This window comes from Apteryx rowi, unplaced genomic scaffold (assembly GCF_003343035.1).
Source record: "Apteryx rowi isolate R43461 unplaced genomic scaffold, aptRow1 scaffold_39, whole genome shotgun sequence".
In the NCBI taxonomy this organism is placed as follows: Eukaryota; Metazoa; Chordata; class Aves; order Apterygiformes; family Apterygidae; genus Apteryx; species Apteryx rowi.
Window position 1 is genome coordinate 1,442,918 of NW_020450418.1, and position 21,560 is coordinate 1,464,477.

Consider the following 21,560-nt stretch of genomic DNA (forward strand, 5'->3'; position numbering starts at 1 on the left):
CTTACCAAAAAGATGTGTGTGGTCAGTCTTGTAACAAATACCTATGGAATTTTTGCTTCTTTTGTGGTTATTCACCACATATCTTTAGACGGAGGAAAAAAAAGGAAAAAAAAAATCAACACAAATTCCACCTCAAGGAAGCAGGCACAAGGGTTTATGTCTATTCTGCATACGTGAAATGTTCTGCCTCAACTTCAGATAACCCACCGATCACTTAATCCAAGTACGCAGTTTGCTGAGGCTTCTGGTGTCTATTATCCAGATAAGAGACCTGCCCCAAGACAGTCACAGCCTCCTTCTGCTCCAGCTTCCTTCCTGCAGAACCCAGACAAGTGAGTGGTGGGGAAAGCAGAACTGCTACACGCATGCCTCTTGCCTAGATCGGTAGCTGGGATGTGCTCAAGTTGYGCTTTCAGATCTAACTTCAGACACAGCCTCAGCATCTTCACTGGGGTATTTGCAGAGGCAAAACACAGACTATTAAGATCTTCGCTTGAAACATGGAGCTGACTCCTATTTTAGTATATGCACTGCCCTCATCACTGTGGCAGACCAACACACAGAACCGTAAGTCTACAGAACTTCAAAGCACCAACAAATCCAATGCAGCAAACCACTAATCTGAATAAATGCCCTTTTGTGAGTCAGTGTCTACTGTCTGATGGAAATCCTTGCTTGTGGGAATGTTGCAATTTGCATGATAAATTCCAACGTATAACAATTTGTATCTCTTTTTTTCTTGACAAAATTAAAAACACTGATGAAATCATTTTCCTATAGGAGAACTTAAACAAATCCAGGGTCACTTTATCAATTGACTTTGAATGTAAGTAGTATGTTCAAATACCAAAAGTAGTAACAAAAACAGGGAAATGCAAAGTATCTTTTAATTAACAAATTCCAACTCCAAATATATAGCAAATCACTAACACAGTTAAGTGATTTTTTTTAAAAGCCAAAGAATCATCTTCAGAAAGTCACCATTAGGTATCAGATATTGGATTTTGCTTCATTTTCAATACTCCATAAAATATCAGAGGGTGGAAAAATTTCCAGTGTCATTAAAAAATCTGAATTGTATCAATGATATTCAAGAATACTGTTGGTTTTGAAGTGATGTGAAAAATTAATTAACAGAAACAAACCCTAGAGATATAACATCCTCTTAGCATTAGCATGACAAATGAGAAACATTAATTTCCACTGAGAGAACTGGCCATAATATTCCTGAGTATATATCACAGCTTCTCTCAAACATAAATTGACTTCTTAAATTCCAGTGGTAAGAATTACAGTACAACCAGAAATGGACACAGAGGAGAGTGTAAGGTTTGCGCAATAGTGTGTAACCAACATACAAACAGACATTAACAGAATGAACATAATGGCACAAAGGAAAAACTCCCCGGGAATCTAGAGTTTGATTGAACAGATTTCAATTCTCAAAGGCAAATCCAAGGAAAACTGCTAGCAGTTTGACTTTTCATGTCATCTTCTTTAGCCRTTTAACGTTCAACTTCCAAATTCAGGTTTTAGATGTTAGTTGAAAGTCTTATTCTCTGGAAACTGCAGTAAGAAGGAAAAGTATGAGATAATTATACTATGCACCTATATCAACCATGCACCACTCAATTTTCAGCATGTAAGAATAATACAGAGTAGCACCAAGTTATCTTTGTGCTCTATACTGGCATGTAGAAACACATGCAGTTATTATTGCTAATTTTTATTAACTTTCCATATCACCAATGAAAGAAAAAAATAACTTCCTGGCTGTGCAGTGTATCAAACTACTATACATTTGCTACAATTGCTGCAGGGCTCAGATTTATATTTTATCTGCTAGTAACATCATGTTCTCTCAAACAAAACTAATTTCAAACACCTTAATTTTTCTAATTGTTTTTTGGGATGCTGGTACCTACCAGCAGAGGTGTTGGAGGAAAACAAGGCAGTACTGAATCTACTTCTACCTCTGCCATTGACTTAGAGCTGATTCACGGTCGAGTAAAGACTGACTCCGTCTTTCCACTGAACTCTGTACTAAGCATCGCGAGGACTCCTGAGGAGTTAAYGAATCCTCAGAATCCCCAGGAGAAGAAAACAAACCAACGAGAGTTATGGTGCTCTGACAGTATGAAAGTACAAGCAGGAGGAAGGGAAGAAGGAAACTCATGCTTTTACAGTGTGGTTATTTACTAAATTTTAGTGCATCGTTTGCTGAAGCCCCTCTTAAGCACGTGCTTTGCCGCAATCCTTGATTTACCTTGTGCCTCCCTCATTCTCTTTGACSCCCCCCCCAAACTATCTTGGGAGGGAGAACACTTCTCATAGCGTGGCAGAGAGCACACTGCCCTGATGAAACTTTTTCATTGTGGGGTAGCAACACGTTTAATACCCAAGCTTGCCTGCGTGGGAGCAATGTGTGATCAAGTGGATATAAACAGGTTAGGAATATGATTAGATTTCGGAAATCAGAAGTTTCTAACTTTCCAGAAGTGAATTTCTATACCAGACAAACGGGATACTTGGGAAAGGAACCTAGAATTGTAAAGACAGAACAAGAAGTTTTCTGGATGGGATTGTTTGACGACACTTGGCAGTTTCTGAGAACAAAAATCGAGCTTGCAACAGGAACCAAAGATCTAGTGCACATCCTTGGGTAATGGATCTACAATGGCATCTGAAAGGGCTCACGCTTTGCCTGTGGCCATCCCATGCCTCTGGGCTCTGTTTGTTGCCTGTAAGATCAGGAGGAAGCTCTCCTTCCTCTCCCCAACACACAATTATGCTTCTGAAGGTTGGAAGGGTTTTTAGACTTCCACTGAAGCTCTGGAGACTAGACATAATTAGAGGTTAAATCAGAGTGGGTGGGTAGGCCTAAGGACATCTGCTTCGCATGTCTTGCTCATATATTCAGATTTGAAGCTGTCATGAGATTTTAAATCACAAGGAATTCTCCTGCATACCRAAAGGTCAGGGATCTCTTTCTGGGAAAGAGAAAGGACCTATCGGATGACATGATCTACTTTCTAGGATGATCAGTGAAATTTACGTAACCAATTATTCACTACTGCAGAAACCAAAGACACTGGCAATGCCCTTGATAAGTTACAACATGATAAATAGAAAGGACAGTACTACATAGCATATTCTGCACTGAAATACTGATACATCAAACTGCGAGTCTGCAGCTTCCAAATAGTATGCATCAGATTGATGCACCAGTTCAAAGCCAAGTGCCCCTACTTTATATTTTTCAGGTACGTCTAATCCACTCCAGTAAGAAAAGAGTAATTAAAAAAAACTTGCAGGAAAAACTATTATTCTATCAGTCACAACACAGGCCTATCCAAATCTGTATAGGACCAAGCAAGAAATATTTCATTAGTCTCTACTCTATACATGTGCATGTATGTATACTCACAAACAAACACATACACATATACACTTAATGTGTTTTAGAAGATCTGCCTTGAGAAGAAAAGACACAATAYGGAATCATATTTTAATCTATTGTCTGAAATACAGAACTTTAGGTAGAGGAGTAGGAATACTCCCTTGCCTATAAAGGAAATAATGCTACTCAAATATAGGAGTTACTATCTGGTGGAAGCTCTTTTATTGAAGCTGCTTAATATATTTAACCCTCTCTAAAATTATGACATGAAAATTTCAAAGTACATACATGCTTATTAAGCACTTCACTGCCTATATGAGAGTCTCCATTTGCCCTAACTTTATCAGCTATCCCTATCACTCAGACTCTAAGGACACCATCCRTTTGCAGTAGGAATCTACATGAATTTGGACTGTGACTGACAAGGGTTGTAAACCTCGATGCAAAGAGAATGTTAATAAGGAAAACTTGAAAAATGTATGCACACTCTGCAAGGCATGTTTAGGAGTACTTTAAAAATTAAGTGAGGTAAAAATTACCAGGAGACAGTTGCTGCACTTGTTAGTTAACTAGCAACTTACTCCTGAGACTCAGTAAAACTGTTAGAGCTCACATGTGATTAGTTAGAAAGACAGATGATTAGAGGGGAAATTTTTTTTGTAGTGATGGCATTAAGATAACAACCAACTTACTGCAGCTTTCAGAGCTTGATCTAGGTCTTCCAGTAAATCTTCTTCATCTTCCAAACCAACTGATAGACGAATTAATGTATCGCTGATTCCAAGAGCCTCCCTATCTTCCTTAGGCACTGAAGAGTGAGTCATGATGGCTCTGAAAGAAAAAAATAGTTTTTTTAAGAAGCTTTTATTGTTATTGGTAGAGACCAACCACACTGGTTACTTGCCAGCATTCCCTGTAGTTGCACGAAGATTTCATACCTATTTTGTATCACCTGCTAGTTAACCTATAGATTGAAGATATCATATTGTCAGTCACTGCAAATTAAGTGAACTTCAGTGAAGTCAGTGACTTGTATCTCCAAGTGTTTCAGTGCAGTAATTCCAAACTACAGATCATGAAAAAAAAGTGGAACTGAAAGAGGAGAAAAAAATCCTACTCCTCTTCCTTCCAGATTTTTTTTTTTAATTTTCAGAAAAAGAGGATCTAAAAGCTCTACTTTAAGCATATGGAGATACAGCAATATTATAGAAGGATTTGCACCTCTCCATCAGAGAGATGCCTTCTCGATCAAAAAGCAGCTAGGGCAACTTTGAAATCATTAGCCTAAGATTTCCCCTGCTTACAGAAAGGAGCCACCCGAGTCCCCAAGTGAAGGTAGAACAGTGTCCTGTACACCAGACTTAAAATAAAGTGGTTCAAATCAACAAGTAGAATCTTTGACTACAATCAGGTTTTTTAAATCTTGTTTTGTATCCACACTTATGACATTTCCTGAAAAAAGACTGATTTTCATTGGTTGCAAATCAATACTTTGCAATGGTTATTAATTTAATAATATTTACACAAAATTTACCACTTTTCTATTTAAGAATACTTTAACAATTATTTAAATAAATATCATGTATATGCACACTAATTCTCTTCAGTTTTATACTTTTAGAAAATTATGAATAATGCCACTTTTTTCTAAGTTATTTTATGCATAATTTATGTCAAAGTATTTGAACTGTAGTCCAAATGAGACACATGAACAACACTTGTAAGCATTAATTTGTGGAATAAGTGCACTGGATGTATAGGAAAGAAAAGTTACTCAAATACTGGATTATTAAACATCAAATACAGAAAATTCTCTTTTAAAATGAAATGGTTGCTTTATATTCTTCAACATTTTAAAAATACTAGATCACATTTTCTCATACTTAGTTTTTATTCATAGACTGAAAGAAATCTCCCAATCTTTTTAACCTCTGGTTGCTCAGATCACTTGTCAAATGGTACTACTTACACTGAAGCGTTTATTCTCTCTGTACCTGCATAAGAAGCTATTTCCCCCATATGCTCAGCCAGTGACTTCCACCAGTTAGCAACTATCTTTCAGATGTTTGAATGTTTAAGATTTGGGGTTATTCTAAAATGAGTAACTAAAATGATTTAGCACATAAATTTAATCATAACTTTCTATGTAAATTTTTTTTATAAGAGCAAATTGGATTTATGTATCCAATTAAATAAAAATTCCATTTTAAACTTTTTTTTTTTTTTTTAAATAAACACTCTTGCTTATCTCTATTTGGTAAATCATGCAGGTAAATGACCCCCACCCAAATATCAGCAGGTTAAAAAAGAAAAAAGATAATGGTGCAACAACATTATGTTAATTTTCACTACTGGTTGCAATGACTAGATAGGAGTCTAAACAGCTACTTTCTCTGAAAATTCTACAGATCTACCTGACCAATTGCTTTGGGCAGAGGCAGCTAAGTATTACCAAAATCCTTGCAAAACCGCCTGACATGAAGACAGATGCAATTCAGTTTAAGGTACTGAATATGCCCTCTTGTGTAAGCAGTTAGAATGGCAGTCATTTTTCCTCACAGTAGTAAGATCAAACAGACTCAATACTAAAAATACTGATTTCTTGGATTTGATAGCACAGTACTTTGCAGCTCAGTCTTCCAGATTAAACAAGGAAACTTGGAAAGTATTAGCATAGTATTGCTGAAAATAGTGAAAAAAAATTGTTAAAATTTACAATGGCTCTAAAACAATTTGCTCAATGGATATAAGACCTATTAGCCTAATTTAAAACTCAGCCAATGGCACCATAAAGCATTTTGGGGAGGGGGAAAGAAAAGTGAATGTTGATGAACCTACTTTGATATATATTTAATATGCAGGTCTAATTATAACTGAGAGAGTGTGAGTGCTAAAGAAGGTTTACCTAGGCAAAGGAGTTCAAGACCAGGCACAGAGACCACATGTGCTTTGGCTAAGCCCTAAGCAGCAAAATTTGAAACCTGCAGCCCAGCTGGGACAAGGACACCTTAGGTGCGCATCTTTGCACTCTTGCAAATGCTGCACCATCCCAACACTATTAGGGGGCTTCCAAGGGTTGCTCCAGTTCTGGCCCCCTCAAACACTCCACAATGCTGAAGGGTGTGATATTTCTTACCTCTTTGGGTTAGATTTGGAACAATCTATTATCATTCAGGAATATTTTAATGTAGGAGGTCGTGTTCTTCTTGCACTTAAAAAAGTCTTCTGGAGTAGCCATTGTTTTTGTGTTATACGACATACTATCCTTGGAGCTCAATTATATGCAAAACATTATAGCTTTTTATACTAGTAAATTTTAGAACTACCATAAAAATACATCGGAAACTCTTTTGCTACTGTGAAGCTTTTCAGAATTTTTCTTAATAGACTTTTAAGGTGAAAAATGACTTACGGATGCTCTGCTAGACTTTCATATCCTCCCAGACTCTCAGCCAGTGCAAAAAGCTACAGCAAAAAAAGTAAACAGAAGTTAAAATAAAAAATATAAAGGTACGAAAGCTTAGAAAGAGACAGTGAAAGAAACAGGAACTTTTAATTTTCTTATTTTTGTATACTTTTGCTAAAGTTTTCTACAATAACTTTTATATTATGAAAAATATTAGCTGTAATAAGGAAAAAAAGGTGGACATTTTCAAGTTAACTATTAAGATTAAAAATAGATTTTTCCTAAAATGACTATAAAAGGCACTGATACAAAACTGAAATTAAAATATTCCCATGTTGAGCAAATATAACTCAAAAGTAGCTCCCATAATGCAATGCACGGAGAGCGATGCAGACGGGGAAGATCAGCAGGGAAAATAACATTAGGGAGAGGATTCTGCCTGGGGCCTACCAATGGGTTCATTCTAGTCAGAGAAGGGATAAAACCATCTGCCTGAATAAAACCAGGCTCATATCTTACAAATTTAGATTATGGTTTAACTGACTATATCATATCCTTGTCTATTCTTCTCCATCATCACCATCACTTATCAATATTCACATGTAACATACTTTTTAGGCTGGCCAAAGGCAGAACTGATGTAGAAAAAAAAAAGAAAAGAAAAAAACCTTTAAGATGCTTCCAATAAGACTGAACAGATTTATTTTCACTGAAGATTAGTTTAGTATTTTGAAGCACATCCTAAATTTCTAGAACTTGTGTTTGAGAACTGCTTTCCACTAGTTAAGGTTTTTTAACACTGATCTTTAAATTATGCATATATTCCTGGATGACAAAGGAGCTCTCTAGAGGGTTGGCCGCACTCAGATACACAGGCACGATTTGTTCAATTTGTCTGCTAGGAATGTATTTACTGCCCTCTATTTCTCTGCACTTCTGGTTGCTCATATTGGCTTTTTTTCTTTTGTACTCAGCAAGGCCACAGAAAACCCACAACCAACCTATCAACCAGAGAATCCTCTTGTCTCAGCTTGGTGTAAAGCATTGGCCTTACTTTTTTTTAAATCAGCCTAGTGACAAACTGATGATTGGCCAAGTCAAAGGCGCGAAGCGAATATGCTCATAGGGGACTGTATCTTCTGGAACGTGCTTCCGCACTCTAACTTGTTGGCACATCTGCTTGATCTCCTGCACCAGGATTAAATACTCACTCTCATTCAAAAGGACATTCTGTGGGAAAATTATTTTGTTAGTATATACATTTTCTGCTGATGACATTAACTGGCAGGTGAGCAAGACAAGGAGGGCGAGGAAGTTCTATTTTGCCTTTGTCAGTTATTACTGATCTGTTTTTCCATGATTAAAAAACAAAAAGAAGAGCAGAATGCAAATTAACCAGAGGCCAAGACTTACATATACATTAAAGAGTACAGACAGAATGCATGAATTACGAAGACCAAAACCAAAATCCTATGGCTCATAAAATAAACAAACAACTATTCTCTAAACTGAGGGGCTCCTTCTTTGTTTCATGATTCATATTATTTCTCACCAGGATTTTCTCCTGACAAGTGCTTTGAAATATTACCATAGTATTACACCAGCCACAGCTTCTCTGCTTTCAAATACTGTGGCCAATTGTAAAAGGCTACTACGCAAGTACTTTATTAGAAGCAATACCTGGGCTAACCTGGACATAGAACACAATACTGTGTAAACAGACACTTTAAACGAGGCATCCTTGAGGTTGAGGCATCCTTTTCTTCCCTCTCATTAGTGTTGCAGACAATCTATTATTTCCRAGATGGATACACCCAAAAGAAATAAGGAGCTTTGCAAGCGTAGAGGAAGTCTCTCCCTGCCCCAAGGAAAACCACTTCCTACCATTATCACACTCAAAAGGACAGATTCAATTCACTTTAGGGTAGCATATATTTAATGTCATTTACCTTTAAATTCTTGAGAAAAGTAACAGCATGTTCAAGATTTCCTTTAATATAAATGGTTATCATTCCAGGACAGCCAGTACACTGCCGCTTGACCAACTCATGCTGAGGGTGTGAAGGCAATCCTGAAATTAGTAATATGTGTAGAAGTTTGTTTATGTTAATTACCATCCCTTCAAAGACAAAAGCAAGTCACCATAAACCGTGGAAAAACACTTCACATGAAAAGGCCATTGCCAAGGTAGACACCTAGAGTCATCAAATGTTAAGGGTATATAAATGACAGTATTACAGTACTCAAATGCATGCCATTCCAAGATGTCACCTGCTTTGAAGACAGGCCAACCTACCAGGAAAAATGACTTTCTCCACACGGGAGTCTGACTCAAGAAATCGAGCAACAGCCAATGCATTGTGGAAATGTTGCTTCATCCGGATTTGCAGTGTCTTCAAACCACGATTGCATAGATAACAGTCAAAAGGAGACGGAACAGCTCCAAGAGCTACAGAAATTAAAAGACAAAATTACACATAAAATAAAGAGGGCTTTTTTGATATAACTAAATAACAGTACTAATTTCCAAGCTAACCCCTGAAGCAAACAGATAAAATTCCTACTGATTCCTACTGGAACTTGGCTTCCATCTGCACAGAATTTACTTTGGACCTTGAAAACTCAAATGTAGCACTCTGATACCAAGGTATAAATACTCTAAAGTTAGAACAAGACAAGGGGAAAGACAAATTCGATGTCATCTGTCCTCCCCATCTCACATACACATGAAAGCAATTAATGAGCTGAATTAATAAACTGCAGACTTGAGGATGAAATCTGCTAGACCTAATACACCTTTACTCCTTCTGTAGCAGACAGGAGGCAGACAGAACACTATTCATTATGAGGCAGTAAAATTCTATTGTTAAAATCAAACTATATATGAAAATTCTACATTAGCTGAATCCTCTGATTTGTGAATGAGTTAAAAAAAGCCCAAATATAATTGACATAAGTTAGATGAAATTAAATAAATGCATCATTTAAAGGTCTTATGTGTGAAGTCAAGTGAATACAGGAAAAGATTGCGTGCTTTTTGCCRTGGTCTCAACTTTAATCCTTCAGAGACAGATGGTGCTTGGATTCAAGCAGCTACCGCCAGACAATTCATCTCATTTCGCCAGTCCCCTGAACTGCCCACAGAAAAGGGCATAGTTCATAGTTCAAGCCATAGACTGAACAGCCCTGATTTCARCCATTTGTTGTCAGGCATTGAAATTTAAGAACAACTTTCCTCCAATTTATAAACAAACAAAATGGCAGAAAAAAAAGCACAGAACACATAATTGAGTATTCTTCCATTAGCAGCTATGAAGTGCTTTTGAGAGAAGACCAGTGTCATTAACTTCATTTGACCGAGAAGCCATGGGGGTATAACGAAAGCTGTCATGTTTGCATAAGGCCATGCCACGTACTTAGGAAAGGCARGGAACAGAATTTAGGTTTCCTACGTATGTTTTACTACTTTCGCTCCAGTCATTTACATTTCCTCACATTTACATGCTTGGGCTACATCTCTAGAGATAGAATTCATGCTTGTGTATATGCAACGTTTTCCATTATGAACTGGTATATTTGAATATAATAATTGAATATAATGCATTTTAAGTTATTTCCTACATTGATTACTTACAGTTTTGTAAGAATTTGAGCCTTTCATAGAGATCATCACAATTTACYGAAACAAGTCCCATTACAACATCGCTGTGCCCTAAAAATGCAGGGAGAACACGAGAACAATGTTAGCCACTCCATCTGCTCCAGGGTTCTGCAATAAACTCATTTTTTCAGTCTTGGTGCTAATACAGTCCCATATTTTCAAGACACTGGACTCCTCATTGCTACAGTTGTCCTTCCTGTACCAACACGTGAATCATAAGGCAGATTTCAGCTTCTTCTGAAGTTATGGTTAGCATTTGGCAATGTCGCATGTTGTGTGATCTCTTCTCAWGCCCCCAGATACTTACCATACCCACTACAGCTAACAGACAGAAAGCAGGACCTTGTCCAGAAATCAAATGTGTTCCTGTGGAGCAGATAGGCAACACAGACTGCTGCTTTAGCAAGAACAAACAGCAGCTAGAACACTTCCACTTTTATCTGTACCACAATGAGAACATGTGGTTACAGCACAGGTAGCACAGTAAACCTGTATTTTAGTCTGGATTGTTTGGGAAACAACACAATGAATATGCTTTTGAACAGGCTCCAACAGAGCCATGTAAAATCTTCCTTCAACCTTAATATCTCTTCTGGCAGCTACCTTGYGCTGATGTCCCTTTGCTGTGTTGCAGCCAGATTAAAGCTAACGTGGCTACAAGCACCTATAGGTACAGTGCTTCAAAGTCGTGTCAGTATTTCTTTCCTCAGGAATAGTTTAGGAGCTATTAAGACTCCTCAGACTGAAACTAATGGTCTATCTAAGAATTACTGGCGGATGCATTCACTTTCATGAACTGCCTGCAGCTGTTGGCAGAAAGGAAGGCAGCCAGAGCAGATGTAGTGAGAGAAGATTAGTGGGAGAGGATGCACATCAGGAAAAGGGCATACATAGCATGAGCAGAGGCCAAAGCTCTGACTGGCAAGGATGTGTAAGGAAATGGTACATGCAAGAGAGAAAGGATGTTGAAGGAGATTACAGTGGCTGGAATCCAGTGAATCTGGTCAGGACAGAGTGCTTCTAGAGCAAACTGTCACTGCACAGCACCAATTATGCCAGCAGTCAGCACCCACAAAGGGACTAAGGCTCTGTGAGGTGACCCCAGCCAACTGTGGCCGACTGTTTAGTTTTACAGATGGGTGTATGTGTGCGTGGTGTATTTCCAACAGCTGCTGTTGGTTTCTTATCCAGGACTGCTCCATTCTGAACACTGTAAAACCAGCCAAACCTGGAGGGAGCCYGGGTTTGAGAAATACAGTTTTATCTCATGGATTTGTTCTTTTCATTAAGGCAAACCATCTGGACACTATCACAGTGCAAACTGTGTTTGCACAACATCACTCACTGCTGCTGTTAGCAGCAAGTTGGCAATAGCTATATATAGATTTCTCCAAGGCAAAATGAATGTAGAAGCTTCTGTGAGACATGGAAGAGGTTCAAGAGGTAACACAAAGATTCTGTGGTACTTGGAATGGCTTTGAAACAACCAGCCTGAGTTGTGTGGAATCCAAATACTTACCATTCATGTATTTGGTTGCAGAATACATACAAATATCAGCCCCCAAAGATAAAGGACGCTAAAATGAAATGAAAATAATAGGTCTGATTAAAGTTATTTTTGCACTCTAGCCCTTCCCAAACTGTCCAGAAATGCTGTGATCAAAACCAGAAAGTAACAACAGACACAGAAACCAAGATCAAAACCTTAATGCAAAAAYAACAGGATGAAGAAAGACAGAATGTAACAAAAATTACTCTGAATTCATGATAAGCACAATAAAAAGAACACACAATAAAGTGTGATTCAAAGGTACCAGTCTAACTTCCACTGGCTTCAGAGACAGGAGCGATTAATTTGAATGAACTGAATGCACTTAACCTTCAGCCCATTCACACTTATGAAAAATTAGTTATATTGCTTAGCTGAGGAGGGGATAAGTAATGATAATCAGTCTAAAATATAGGCCTCAAGACAATAAAGAAGGTTTAGTTTTCAAAGAAAAAAATCTTCCAGCTTTCTAAGTATCAGTATTAGTGATACAACATAGGAAGAACAATTGGAAACCTGAAGAAAGTGCAAAGGGTTTTGTTTGTCAAGTCTCTCTTTTCTAACCCGTTCAACTTTATTGCTAGAAGCCTTTTTAAGGTGGGAGTTAAACCTAGATGTTAAYAGGCAAAAAGGAATGAACAATCTTATTTTAATCAGTAACTAAGTAACAGTTTTGCACAAAATTTAAACATATTATAAATACTGAGGAGTACTAATGTGTTAAAAGGTGATAAAGCAATCAGATTTAGAGCAAAAGAACACTGCTGTCAGATTAAATGTGGAAGTCCTTTCAAGGAACAAAGATGGCATGCATTCCCAATGCTTGGCCATTGCAATAATAGCATTAACATCAGTGCCTCTATATTCAATATTACTATAAAAAAAAATCACCCTAAAATTACCATTTTCTTAGTACTTTCTGTCAGCAGCATTCTTGAGGGGTTTAAAGACATTACCTATTAATGCTTACTGAAATTAATCATTAAAACAGACTTCCTCTTAAGACCAGGTCAATATAAGATATCTTAACTAGCTCTTATTTCCAGATGTTCACTTTGCTTCTTCCACGCACGTGTCTTTCAGAAGGAAAATAGATACAGGAAAAGAAAAATATACAATCACTAAGCCTTTGATGTGTGCAAGACAAACTCAAGTGCCACTTTAGCTAAGCATTAACACTTTTTATAAACCTCTCTTAAATTATAACGATCTCAATATCCTTAACAAACACAAGGACACCTTTTGTTTCATCCTTCAAAAAAAAAAAAAAAACTAAACAGTTTTTCATTAGGCCTATATTATAAAGGGGTTAGCTTGGTGTCCAGAGAAATATATACGAATATTTCTAGTCCAYATTAAGATGAACAAGACTTTGAAGTTTATTATTTAGAAATATTTGTGTAATTTAAAAAACTATCTTTACTTCATGTATTCTAGTTAAAAAAGAAGAAAAACTATGAGACTTGTCAGAGATCAAAATTATAAACTTCTAAGCCACATGTTCAACAAAATACTGAATGTTGAAAACGATCCGGTGTGTTTATTTAACTGTTGAGCTATGTTGTTTTTACTGTTATCATATTTCTATATAACTAGCTATAAAATACTTTGGATCCCATCTTTACTAATTTAAAAAGTAGCAGTGCATCAGTTGTACCTAGAACTACAGCAGGCAATTTTAAAGTACACAGATCAAAACCACAGCTCTTTGTTGGTGGTCCTTCCTACTTCAAAAAAAGTACTTTTGAATACACTGAAATAATGGAATAATTGTAAACAAACAAACAGTTTACCTGGAAATATGCAGACATAAAAGTGTTGTCTACTACTAGAAGAACATCTTTATGCTTATGTACTACATCCGCACAGCCTTGAATATCAATGACCTTCAGTGTGGGGTTTGTAGGCGTTTCAATCCAAACAAGCTGTAGTAATTCAACAATATAAACCATCAGTTTGGAGACATTACAATGCTGGTGATGATGCATGTATATTGCACAGTGTTTAAAGCAAACATTTCCTCCTTTTCATATATTTTTAATAGTGTCAGACTAAAAAACTAACAATACTTGAATATCCAGGCCCCTCTCTCACACATAAACACCAGTTACTTTTCATCATCATCAATTATCATCATCAGTATCATTTAGGATACTTTGTTATCATCAGTTCTACCAACACAAATACTACATTTCTATTTTAAGAAAYGGTTTTTGAAGTCTTAACTGCTTTTTAATGTTAACTTGTTGAGTGTCAGCTTTCCATTCAGTTTGCAGAGTGTAAATAAGGAAGGGTTATTACTGAAGAAAGACAAGATTCCTTGGGAGAGGTACTATTTTCCATGAAAACAACTGATATGTGTTAAAAACAGCAAAGCTTTTGAGAACTGAAGTCCTTCATAGCTAAAGAATGCCTGACATACTAGAAGAAAACTTTATGTCCAAAAGTTTGGAAGCCTTTTACAGCTGTACTATCTTCCACGAGATCAACTATTACCACTCCAAAACACTGCTTATTCATTTTTATAACATTATAGCTATGACACCACTAACTACTTCCCGACTTCTTTCCCCTTTTCAACAGGCCTTTTCAACATGTTTCTCTGAAGAAGCCTTTATTGCTTGCAGATGATTTCCTATTCCCCCTCTTGAAGCACTTTGAAATTGTGCTATTTCCTAGTGCTTCTAAGAGATTTAAGAAGTTAAAAATTTCTAGGCATTGCATTTATTTATTTTGCACACTAAATAAAAGCCTATCATATGACCATATAAGAAGCAAGAATAAAATTATCTAAGGACATTAAGCAAACAAGATTAGCAATTTCTCTCTCCTACCTTGGTCTCTGGTGTAATTGCAGCTTCCAGGCATTCCAATTTTGTACAGTCAACAAAAATGATGTTCAAACCCATTTTCATGGCTATTTTCCTGAAATACCTGTTTGTACCTTAACAACAACAAAAAAGAGAGCGAGTGAGTGAGCGAGCGAGCAAGCGACTTGTTAAAGAAATGTTTTGCTTTAAATTTATTTAACAGGATGGGAGAAAAAAATGCAAGAACTGAGGTACAAAATAAAACTAACATTCCTTCACTGATCTCCAGTCTCCTGTATATAACCAAGGAAAGTCAGAGTGCAAGTTTTATGCTGTACACTGTAAAAGATAGAATAGTATGCTTTTATTTCTAAAAGATTTAAAGATTGCTGTATTTTTAAACATCATGGAAAAGTAATAGGAATATGGAATCAGAATGATTTCTGAAATACTTTCAATTAATAGCATTATACTGTTTGGGCTTTTTTTAATGGGTAAATTAAACTGAAACTGAAATCCTCCTGCTGGTCCCAAAGTACACATTCACAGTCATCATATGCTATTCTAACAGGTATTTTCACATTGGCAGGCTGCCTCTAAGACAATTCCCAATCTTACAATGCATTATAATTAGAATAAACTGATATTTCTTTTTTGTTTTATCAAAAAATGTCTCTCTATATATTAACTAAATCACAAAGAATGGATCTACATATAAATTCTATTACATAAATACACTATAAACAACTCCGACCCATAGTCCAAACCTATATTTCTACAATAAACTGTATGCTATTCTCACGTTGTAAAAACCATGTACTCATGTTCTCATGAAGTGAAAAGGCTTTAAAGAAAAATAAGGTCAGAAGCATGCAATTCAAAAGGTTAATGAAAAATACAAATAGGTACTTTAAATCATTTGCACAATTAAGACCAAAAACATGTGCTTTACTTACCTCCATAGACATCATCCATACAGATAATTGTATCCCCTGCCTTTAACAGGTGAGTAATATTCACAGTAGCAGCTAAGCCAGAAGCATAAGCTAAACCTAAAACAGAGAACAGTAAATGGCAGATGGATCATATTTTAGTATGGTACAACTCTGTCAAACTTGCCTTCACTTTCCTTACTTAGCTTTCAAAAGGAACCTGTTCTGTCACTCTCACTTATGCTATCTCACTCTAAGTAGATTCACTAAAAGCAATAGACATTGTTTACATAAGGTGTAACCCTCGGTGAACTCTGGTAACAAAGTCTGAYAGCAAGTGCTGATCCGTTCATGCTCACACCACTGAATTCAGTGCTGCTACACAGGGATGAATTTACAGCATGAAACACCATACTTAAGTTTAAGCTTAGGTATTAAATGCAGCAAAAAGAAGTAAAGTCATTATACAAAGACCAGTGATTGAGCTGGACTTTCCCGAATGTTAAGTTTCACAACACAGATCAAAGCAGCTCATGCCCCTAACCAGTAGTCAAAGTCTTGCTGTCATACAAGTGCTGGTGAAAACGCAACATTCTTGCCTCCACAATACATGCCTACTGTAAAGCATTATCAAGAGATACATGTGCTGACATCTTGTTTAAGGAAACCATTAACTGCTTACAGTATTTAGCTCCATCCAGTGCAGCTACAGCCTTTTCTAGGCAATTTCGGGTAGGATTTCCACTCCGGCTATATTCAAAACCCTATTGTGAAAGCAAAACAAACATAACTTAAAAGAGAGCAGTGAGAAAGTTTTGTACAATACTAATCCTGGGTTCCTTAAAAAGTCCTCAYCCTCAACACTCAGGCTTTGCATCCATCCTTTCCAGTAACAGCGGGATGGTCTTCTGGCTACATCAAGCTGTCGTACACAATGTAGGATCCATCCCTCCTACCTTACAAATCTGTTTGTTATTAAGACTCCCATGAGCTCTAGCAAGACATCTATGTGAGCTTTACCTAGATTTATCTGGTATGAATTTTAATACACATTGACATATTTTGTGTTAACTGATCTTGGAGCGAAAAGCTCATTTTGCTTTAAAGGGATGTCTACAGTTCAGCTCCAGTCACTAGCCATTCATCACTCCATTTGAAAAAAATCAATGGCTGGATATTTATTCAGCTGCTGTCAACCAACACAGCTTTACTAATCTCATGGACTGCCACCCCTTTAAAATCTGAATATCTAAAGCACATTTAAATGCCATGCAACATTTCAAATTAAATTAAATTAATTTAATTAAGCATAAATTTAATTTAATTAAGCATTAATTAAAAAAAAAAAACACCTAGACCTCTGCTGATTGACTAAAACACAGCCTGTATCTCAATGAAGGAAGAACTTAGAGAAAATTAATTTCTCCATTCTTTAAAGAGAATCTGTGTTCTAGACAGCAGCAGTCGATCTTTGATTATTTGTCTTATTATAGTGATTATCTAAATGAACAGGAATTACATCATTTAGAATTACTAAATGAACTAGAAACCAAATTATTTGCCAAAATCTGAATTATGATGGCTAGGAGGCCCAATTCTGTGAAACGATGAGTACCTTCCGCTCAGGGTGACTTCACTGAAAGCAATCTGTATCTCTGAGACCCAGATAYTATAATGTTTGCGTTTGATCACGTATCCCCAGAAATTAACACTGAAACTAAGATGATCATCTGAGCAGCTTCCAAAAGATATTTAAGTACCCAATACAACAAGTAGAATAACTCCAAAACTGTCTCCAAGCCCTTTACGGACATCCCCAAGCAGAAAACGGTTTCTGGGAGAGTATTGGGAGAAATATCATACTGCTTGCCACATTCTTTCTCTTTTTTTCTAGTTGTCTACCTTCGGTTGCTGTTGGAGAAAAGGCTTTGGTCTGACATAGTCCACTCATTCTCACATTCTTATCAGAAAGGAAGTGTCCCTTCTCCATGACCCTCTGCTTGATAAATRCTATAGGGCACTGGTCAGTACCAGACTGGGAAAGACCAGTCAAAAAGTTCTTCAGAAAGCTCAGATATTTTCCTGCCATGCAATCATGCCAAGTTCCAGGTTTGAATCCAATAGTTTTTATATGAATACTGAAAACTTAAACAAGAAAAAAAAATCATGCACACATGGATGCATTTGTCACCAAGAGAACCTGGCTAAGCATCTTGGTATTTTTGTATTTTCAAGGTTTCTGTTTAAAGACAACTTCATCATATTCAGGAATCTGACAGACTGTTCTCACTGAGCTTCCAGCAGGAACGTGGCTCACTTTATTAACAGTATGTAAGTACAGCAGCTTGTGACTACTTCTTCTGTGCTCTTCAACAAGTTAATTAATCTGTTGTCAGCTCACAAGTATTCAAAATTTTAGTCTATGTAAGTGATCAAAGGTCATGAGGCAAATTCCGACTGCTGAACTGGCAAAGCGTGATGTTCAGAATTAGGGCTTGGGGCAAATGCTGATTCATGAATTCAAAAAATGTGTTATTTCCCTCACACGCACGTTGTGACCATCAGGAACTTCATGATAATTTAACGCTTCAAGTGCTTCAAGACCTCCACAAAATATTTATGGAAAATTTGAGATCTGGAAGGACAATTGAAGCAACCTCTTACACAATCTGTATAAAYGAGGAAATGTCCAGGCCTCGCAGCAAAGTTCAATATTGTTATCTCCCTTGGTTCACCAAAGCCTTTGGGCGCATGCAAACCACCTGACACATGCCAGGGCATTAACAYGGTGGGCAGCTTCCTCAGTTGAATCCCTTTGCACGCATCAAAGGGAAGCCTGTCCAGTCACAGAGGGAACCCGAGTACTTAACTTCATGTGACTTTCGAATTGAAAATCTTCCTGGCAGACGATATGCCTTTCAGACTATGGTGGGAAAGCTTATCTTTTCCAACGGGGAAAAAAAATTACAATAAGACTGGTTTTGTTCCTTTTGCTTCAGGAGCTAGCATGATGGAAAAACAACAGCTTGGGATGTCACACACGCTTTAAAGATTTAAAAGGGGAAAAAGGATCCTCCCCTCCTGCAGTGACTTTGCACGTCTAATCAGACACCGTGAGGAAACCTGAATTTCAAGGGTAAGTCACAGCATCTTCAAGGCGAGATGCAACCCCTCCATGTTTAATAACGAAATAACGAAACACATCCTTCAACGCGTTTCGACCCGGGAGTCCCCCCACCACTTGCCCCGTCCGTTAAACGCTGCATTTCCCGACTGCTCTGCACCCCGCGCCTCGGCACCCGCTGCAGAAAACCACCCCCACCGCACCCTTGAGAAACACGCGTGGGGGACAGGGAGAGAGAGGGGGACAGGAGAGAATTGCGGGGGAGAGGGGAAGAAAAGAAAACCCAGCGGCGTCCGCGAGGCCGGCCACTCACCGCGTGCTGCCCCGGCGCCCGCTGCTTGAAGGTGGTGGAGAGAGAAAGCGGCGGCACCACGGCGGCGGAGCGCCACTGCTCGGGCTCCTGCCCGGCGTGGATGGCCTGCGTGGCGAAGTGGGCGAAACGCGGCAGGAACCCGCTGCTGTCGCCGGCTCCCTCCATGGCCCCGCTGCTCTGGGCTCCTGCGCGGCGCCGCTCCGCCCCGAGGGGCCCGGCGCGGGCGGAGCCGCCCCCGCCCCGGCCCCGCCGCCGGAAGAGGAACCGACCGGGGCCCGGCCCCGATCCGGGACCCGGCCCTGGCCCTGACCCGACGAGATCCTCTCAAGTTCTGTTTGTAAATGGGCTTCAATTTTCTCTAAAATAAAAAGGTCGGAAAAATCTTGGTGGAGCAACCAATGAAGTACAGAGATGAATGCAAAAAAAAAAAAAAAAGACTTTTTTTAAACTTAGATTTAAAAATCCTTATTATGAATAGACATGCGGGAGGCAATTTTGTTGTCGCGCTGATGACAGCAGGTGCAGAAACTGTGTTTCGTGGTCTCTGCCTAGAATTCTTCTCGGTCACCTGGCATGGGAGATGATGCAAACTGGGTGAAGAAAGAAGTCATCCGGAAGGCTAATTTGTCTATCACTGCAGATCTAATCCTTCGGCCAAATTGTAGATTGTTTCCCCTTGTAAAAAAAAATCATCCCCCTGGAATTTGACACATCATCATTTTTTAAAAATAATGATTCATTCCATTATCGTAAGTAGAATCTTGTATAACTAATGCTAAAGAAGCAGCTTTTGTAGTGAAATCTGGAAACAGTGAACAGACCTAACACAGTTTCTTTAAAAGATGATAATGCATCTTTAAATACTGACATAAGGACGACTGTCTTGTCTTCCCCCTTTTTGGGTGTGTTTTAAAAAAATACCGCTTGTACAGGTCCCTGAATTCTCCAGAAACTTGTTTCACAGTCATTGTTGTTTTTTTTTCCTTTTATTTCCCTTTCCCTTGGTGAATGAAGCAGCTTCCCAGACACAGGAAACTGAGGGCTAATGAAGGAGCTGAATGACATTTTGTTCAGAACAGCATTAAGAGCCTATTTCTTTTCCTTGTCTCACCGATCTGAAGTGAAGAGGATTCACAGAAGGAGCACCAGAGGAGATGCAGGAATGCTGATTTGCTTTGAGGAGATAGTGTTGTGAAAAATCGCTTGATTTTTCACGACCCGTGAACTAATCCCGCACTTCTGTTCTCTTTATAAATAAGGTGAACTGGCTGGTCAGATTTTTTTCATTGATGTGTGGTTTGCTTACACCTCTGGCATGCAACAACATACAGAATACACACCGCCAAAGTTGAGTAACTAAACCTCAAGCCAAGACACTCTTAGATCCACATTACCACTTTATAAATGCATCTAGAAGAAATCCGTAGGAGTCATCACAGCAGATTTCTGCAATGGACCGAGAATCTGGGTACTTTCCTTGTGTATGTCAGCACTAGAGAGAGTGGTTCTACTCAGCAAACCGATGCTGATGTCTTAATTAGGAAGCTGCTACTACTTGCTGATTGCTGGAAGCTGTGTTGTAGGTCCAAGGGTAGACATAGTACAAGGAGATGTGATGTGACCCCTGTAAAAAGGCACAGCCTTTTGTTAGAAGAAGTAACACTGCAAGGAAGGAGGACGAGCTGTCCGGCCGACAAACAACTCCTAGTTGTAACAGCAGGTGGTCCCTCTCCTTACATACCTTATTTTGTTCACGGCCTCCATGAGACAAGGGCGAGCTTCCGCTGCCTGTAGAAAAAGCAGCTGTTTCCCTACACATGCTGGGCATATTCTTAGTGCGGATGCACTAGCTTGTGCTTAAACCCTAGGCAGGGGGTTCAGCCGCGCCTCAGCGCCGTTCCTGCCTCAGCACCGTTCCCGCCTCAGCGGCGCTCGCGCCCCCTGTCAGCGCCGCTCGCACCTCCCCGCAGCACCGTTCCCGCCTCAGCAGCGCTCGTGCCTCCCCTCAGCGCCGCTCGCGCCTCAGCGCCGCTCGCGCCTCCCCTCAGCGCCGTTCCCGCCTCAGCAGCGCTCCCGCCTCCCCTCAGCGCAGCTCGCGCCTCAGCGCCGTTGCCGCCTCCCCTAAGCGCCGCTCGCGCCCCCTGTCAGCGCAGCTCGTGCCTCCCCTCAGCGCCGTTGCCGCCTCCCCTCAGCGCCGTTGCCGCCTCCCCTCAGCGCCGCTCGCGCCCCCCGTCAGCGCCGTTCCCGCCTCCGCGCCCCTAGCACCGCCCCTCCGCGCCGCTCGCGCCCCCTGCCAGCGCTCTCGCGATGTCGAGGGCAGTCTCGCCGCGCGCCGCTCCTCTCGCGGGAGCAGCCGGCCAAGATG

General features: G+C 39.1%; 2 protein-coding genes and 1 long non-coding RNA gene across 3 annotated transcripts in view; 1 reads left to right on the plus strand and 2 right to left on the minus strand.

The window, feature by feature from the left end:
- Window positions 1-869: 869 nt before the first annotated feature.
- CTH (cystathionine gamma-lyase) lies at window positions 870-19,418 on the minus strand. Its single transcript, XM_026074519.1, has 12 exons — window positions 19,196-19,418; window positions 16,441-16,522; window positions 15,783-15,878; window positions 14,851-14,960; window positions 13,810-13,941; window positions 11,987-12,044; window positions 10,441-10,518; window positions 9,103-9,255; window positions 8,756-8,877; window positions 6,813-6,865; window positions 4,093-4,231; window positions 870-1,566 (listed from the first exon to the last, which is right to left on the minus strand). Exons 1-12 carry the CDS (start codon window positions 19,358-19,360, stop codon window positions 1,540-1,542), a joined length of 1,215 nt encoding a protein of 404 aa, XP_025930304.1. The 5' UTR covers window positions 19,361-19,418; the 3' UTR covers window positions 870-1,539.
- A 16-nt stretch (window positions 19,419-19,434) lies between these two features.
- On the minus strand, window positions 19,435-21,119 carry LOC112970287. The gene is made up of 3 exons (XR_003254939.1): window positions 20,937-21,119; window positions 20,590-20,819; window positions 19,435-19,553 (listed from the first exon to the last, which is right to left on the minus strand). It is a non-coding gene; the product is annotated as an uncharacterized LOC112970287 (long non-coding RNA).
- Window positions 21,120-21,502: 383 nt separating this feature from the next.
- The window catches only part of ANKRD13C (ankyrin repeat domain 13C), a 30,094-nt gene continuing 30,036 nt past the window's right edge, over window positions 21,503-21,560 (plus strand). Inside the window, exon 1 of the mRNA XM_026074484.1 lies at window positions 21,503-21,514. Coding sequence (XP_025930269.1) covers window positions 21,503-21,514 — 12 coding nt within the window. The remainder of the gene's footprint in view (window positions 21,515-21,560) is intronic.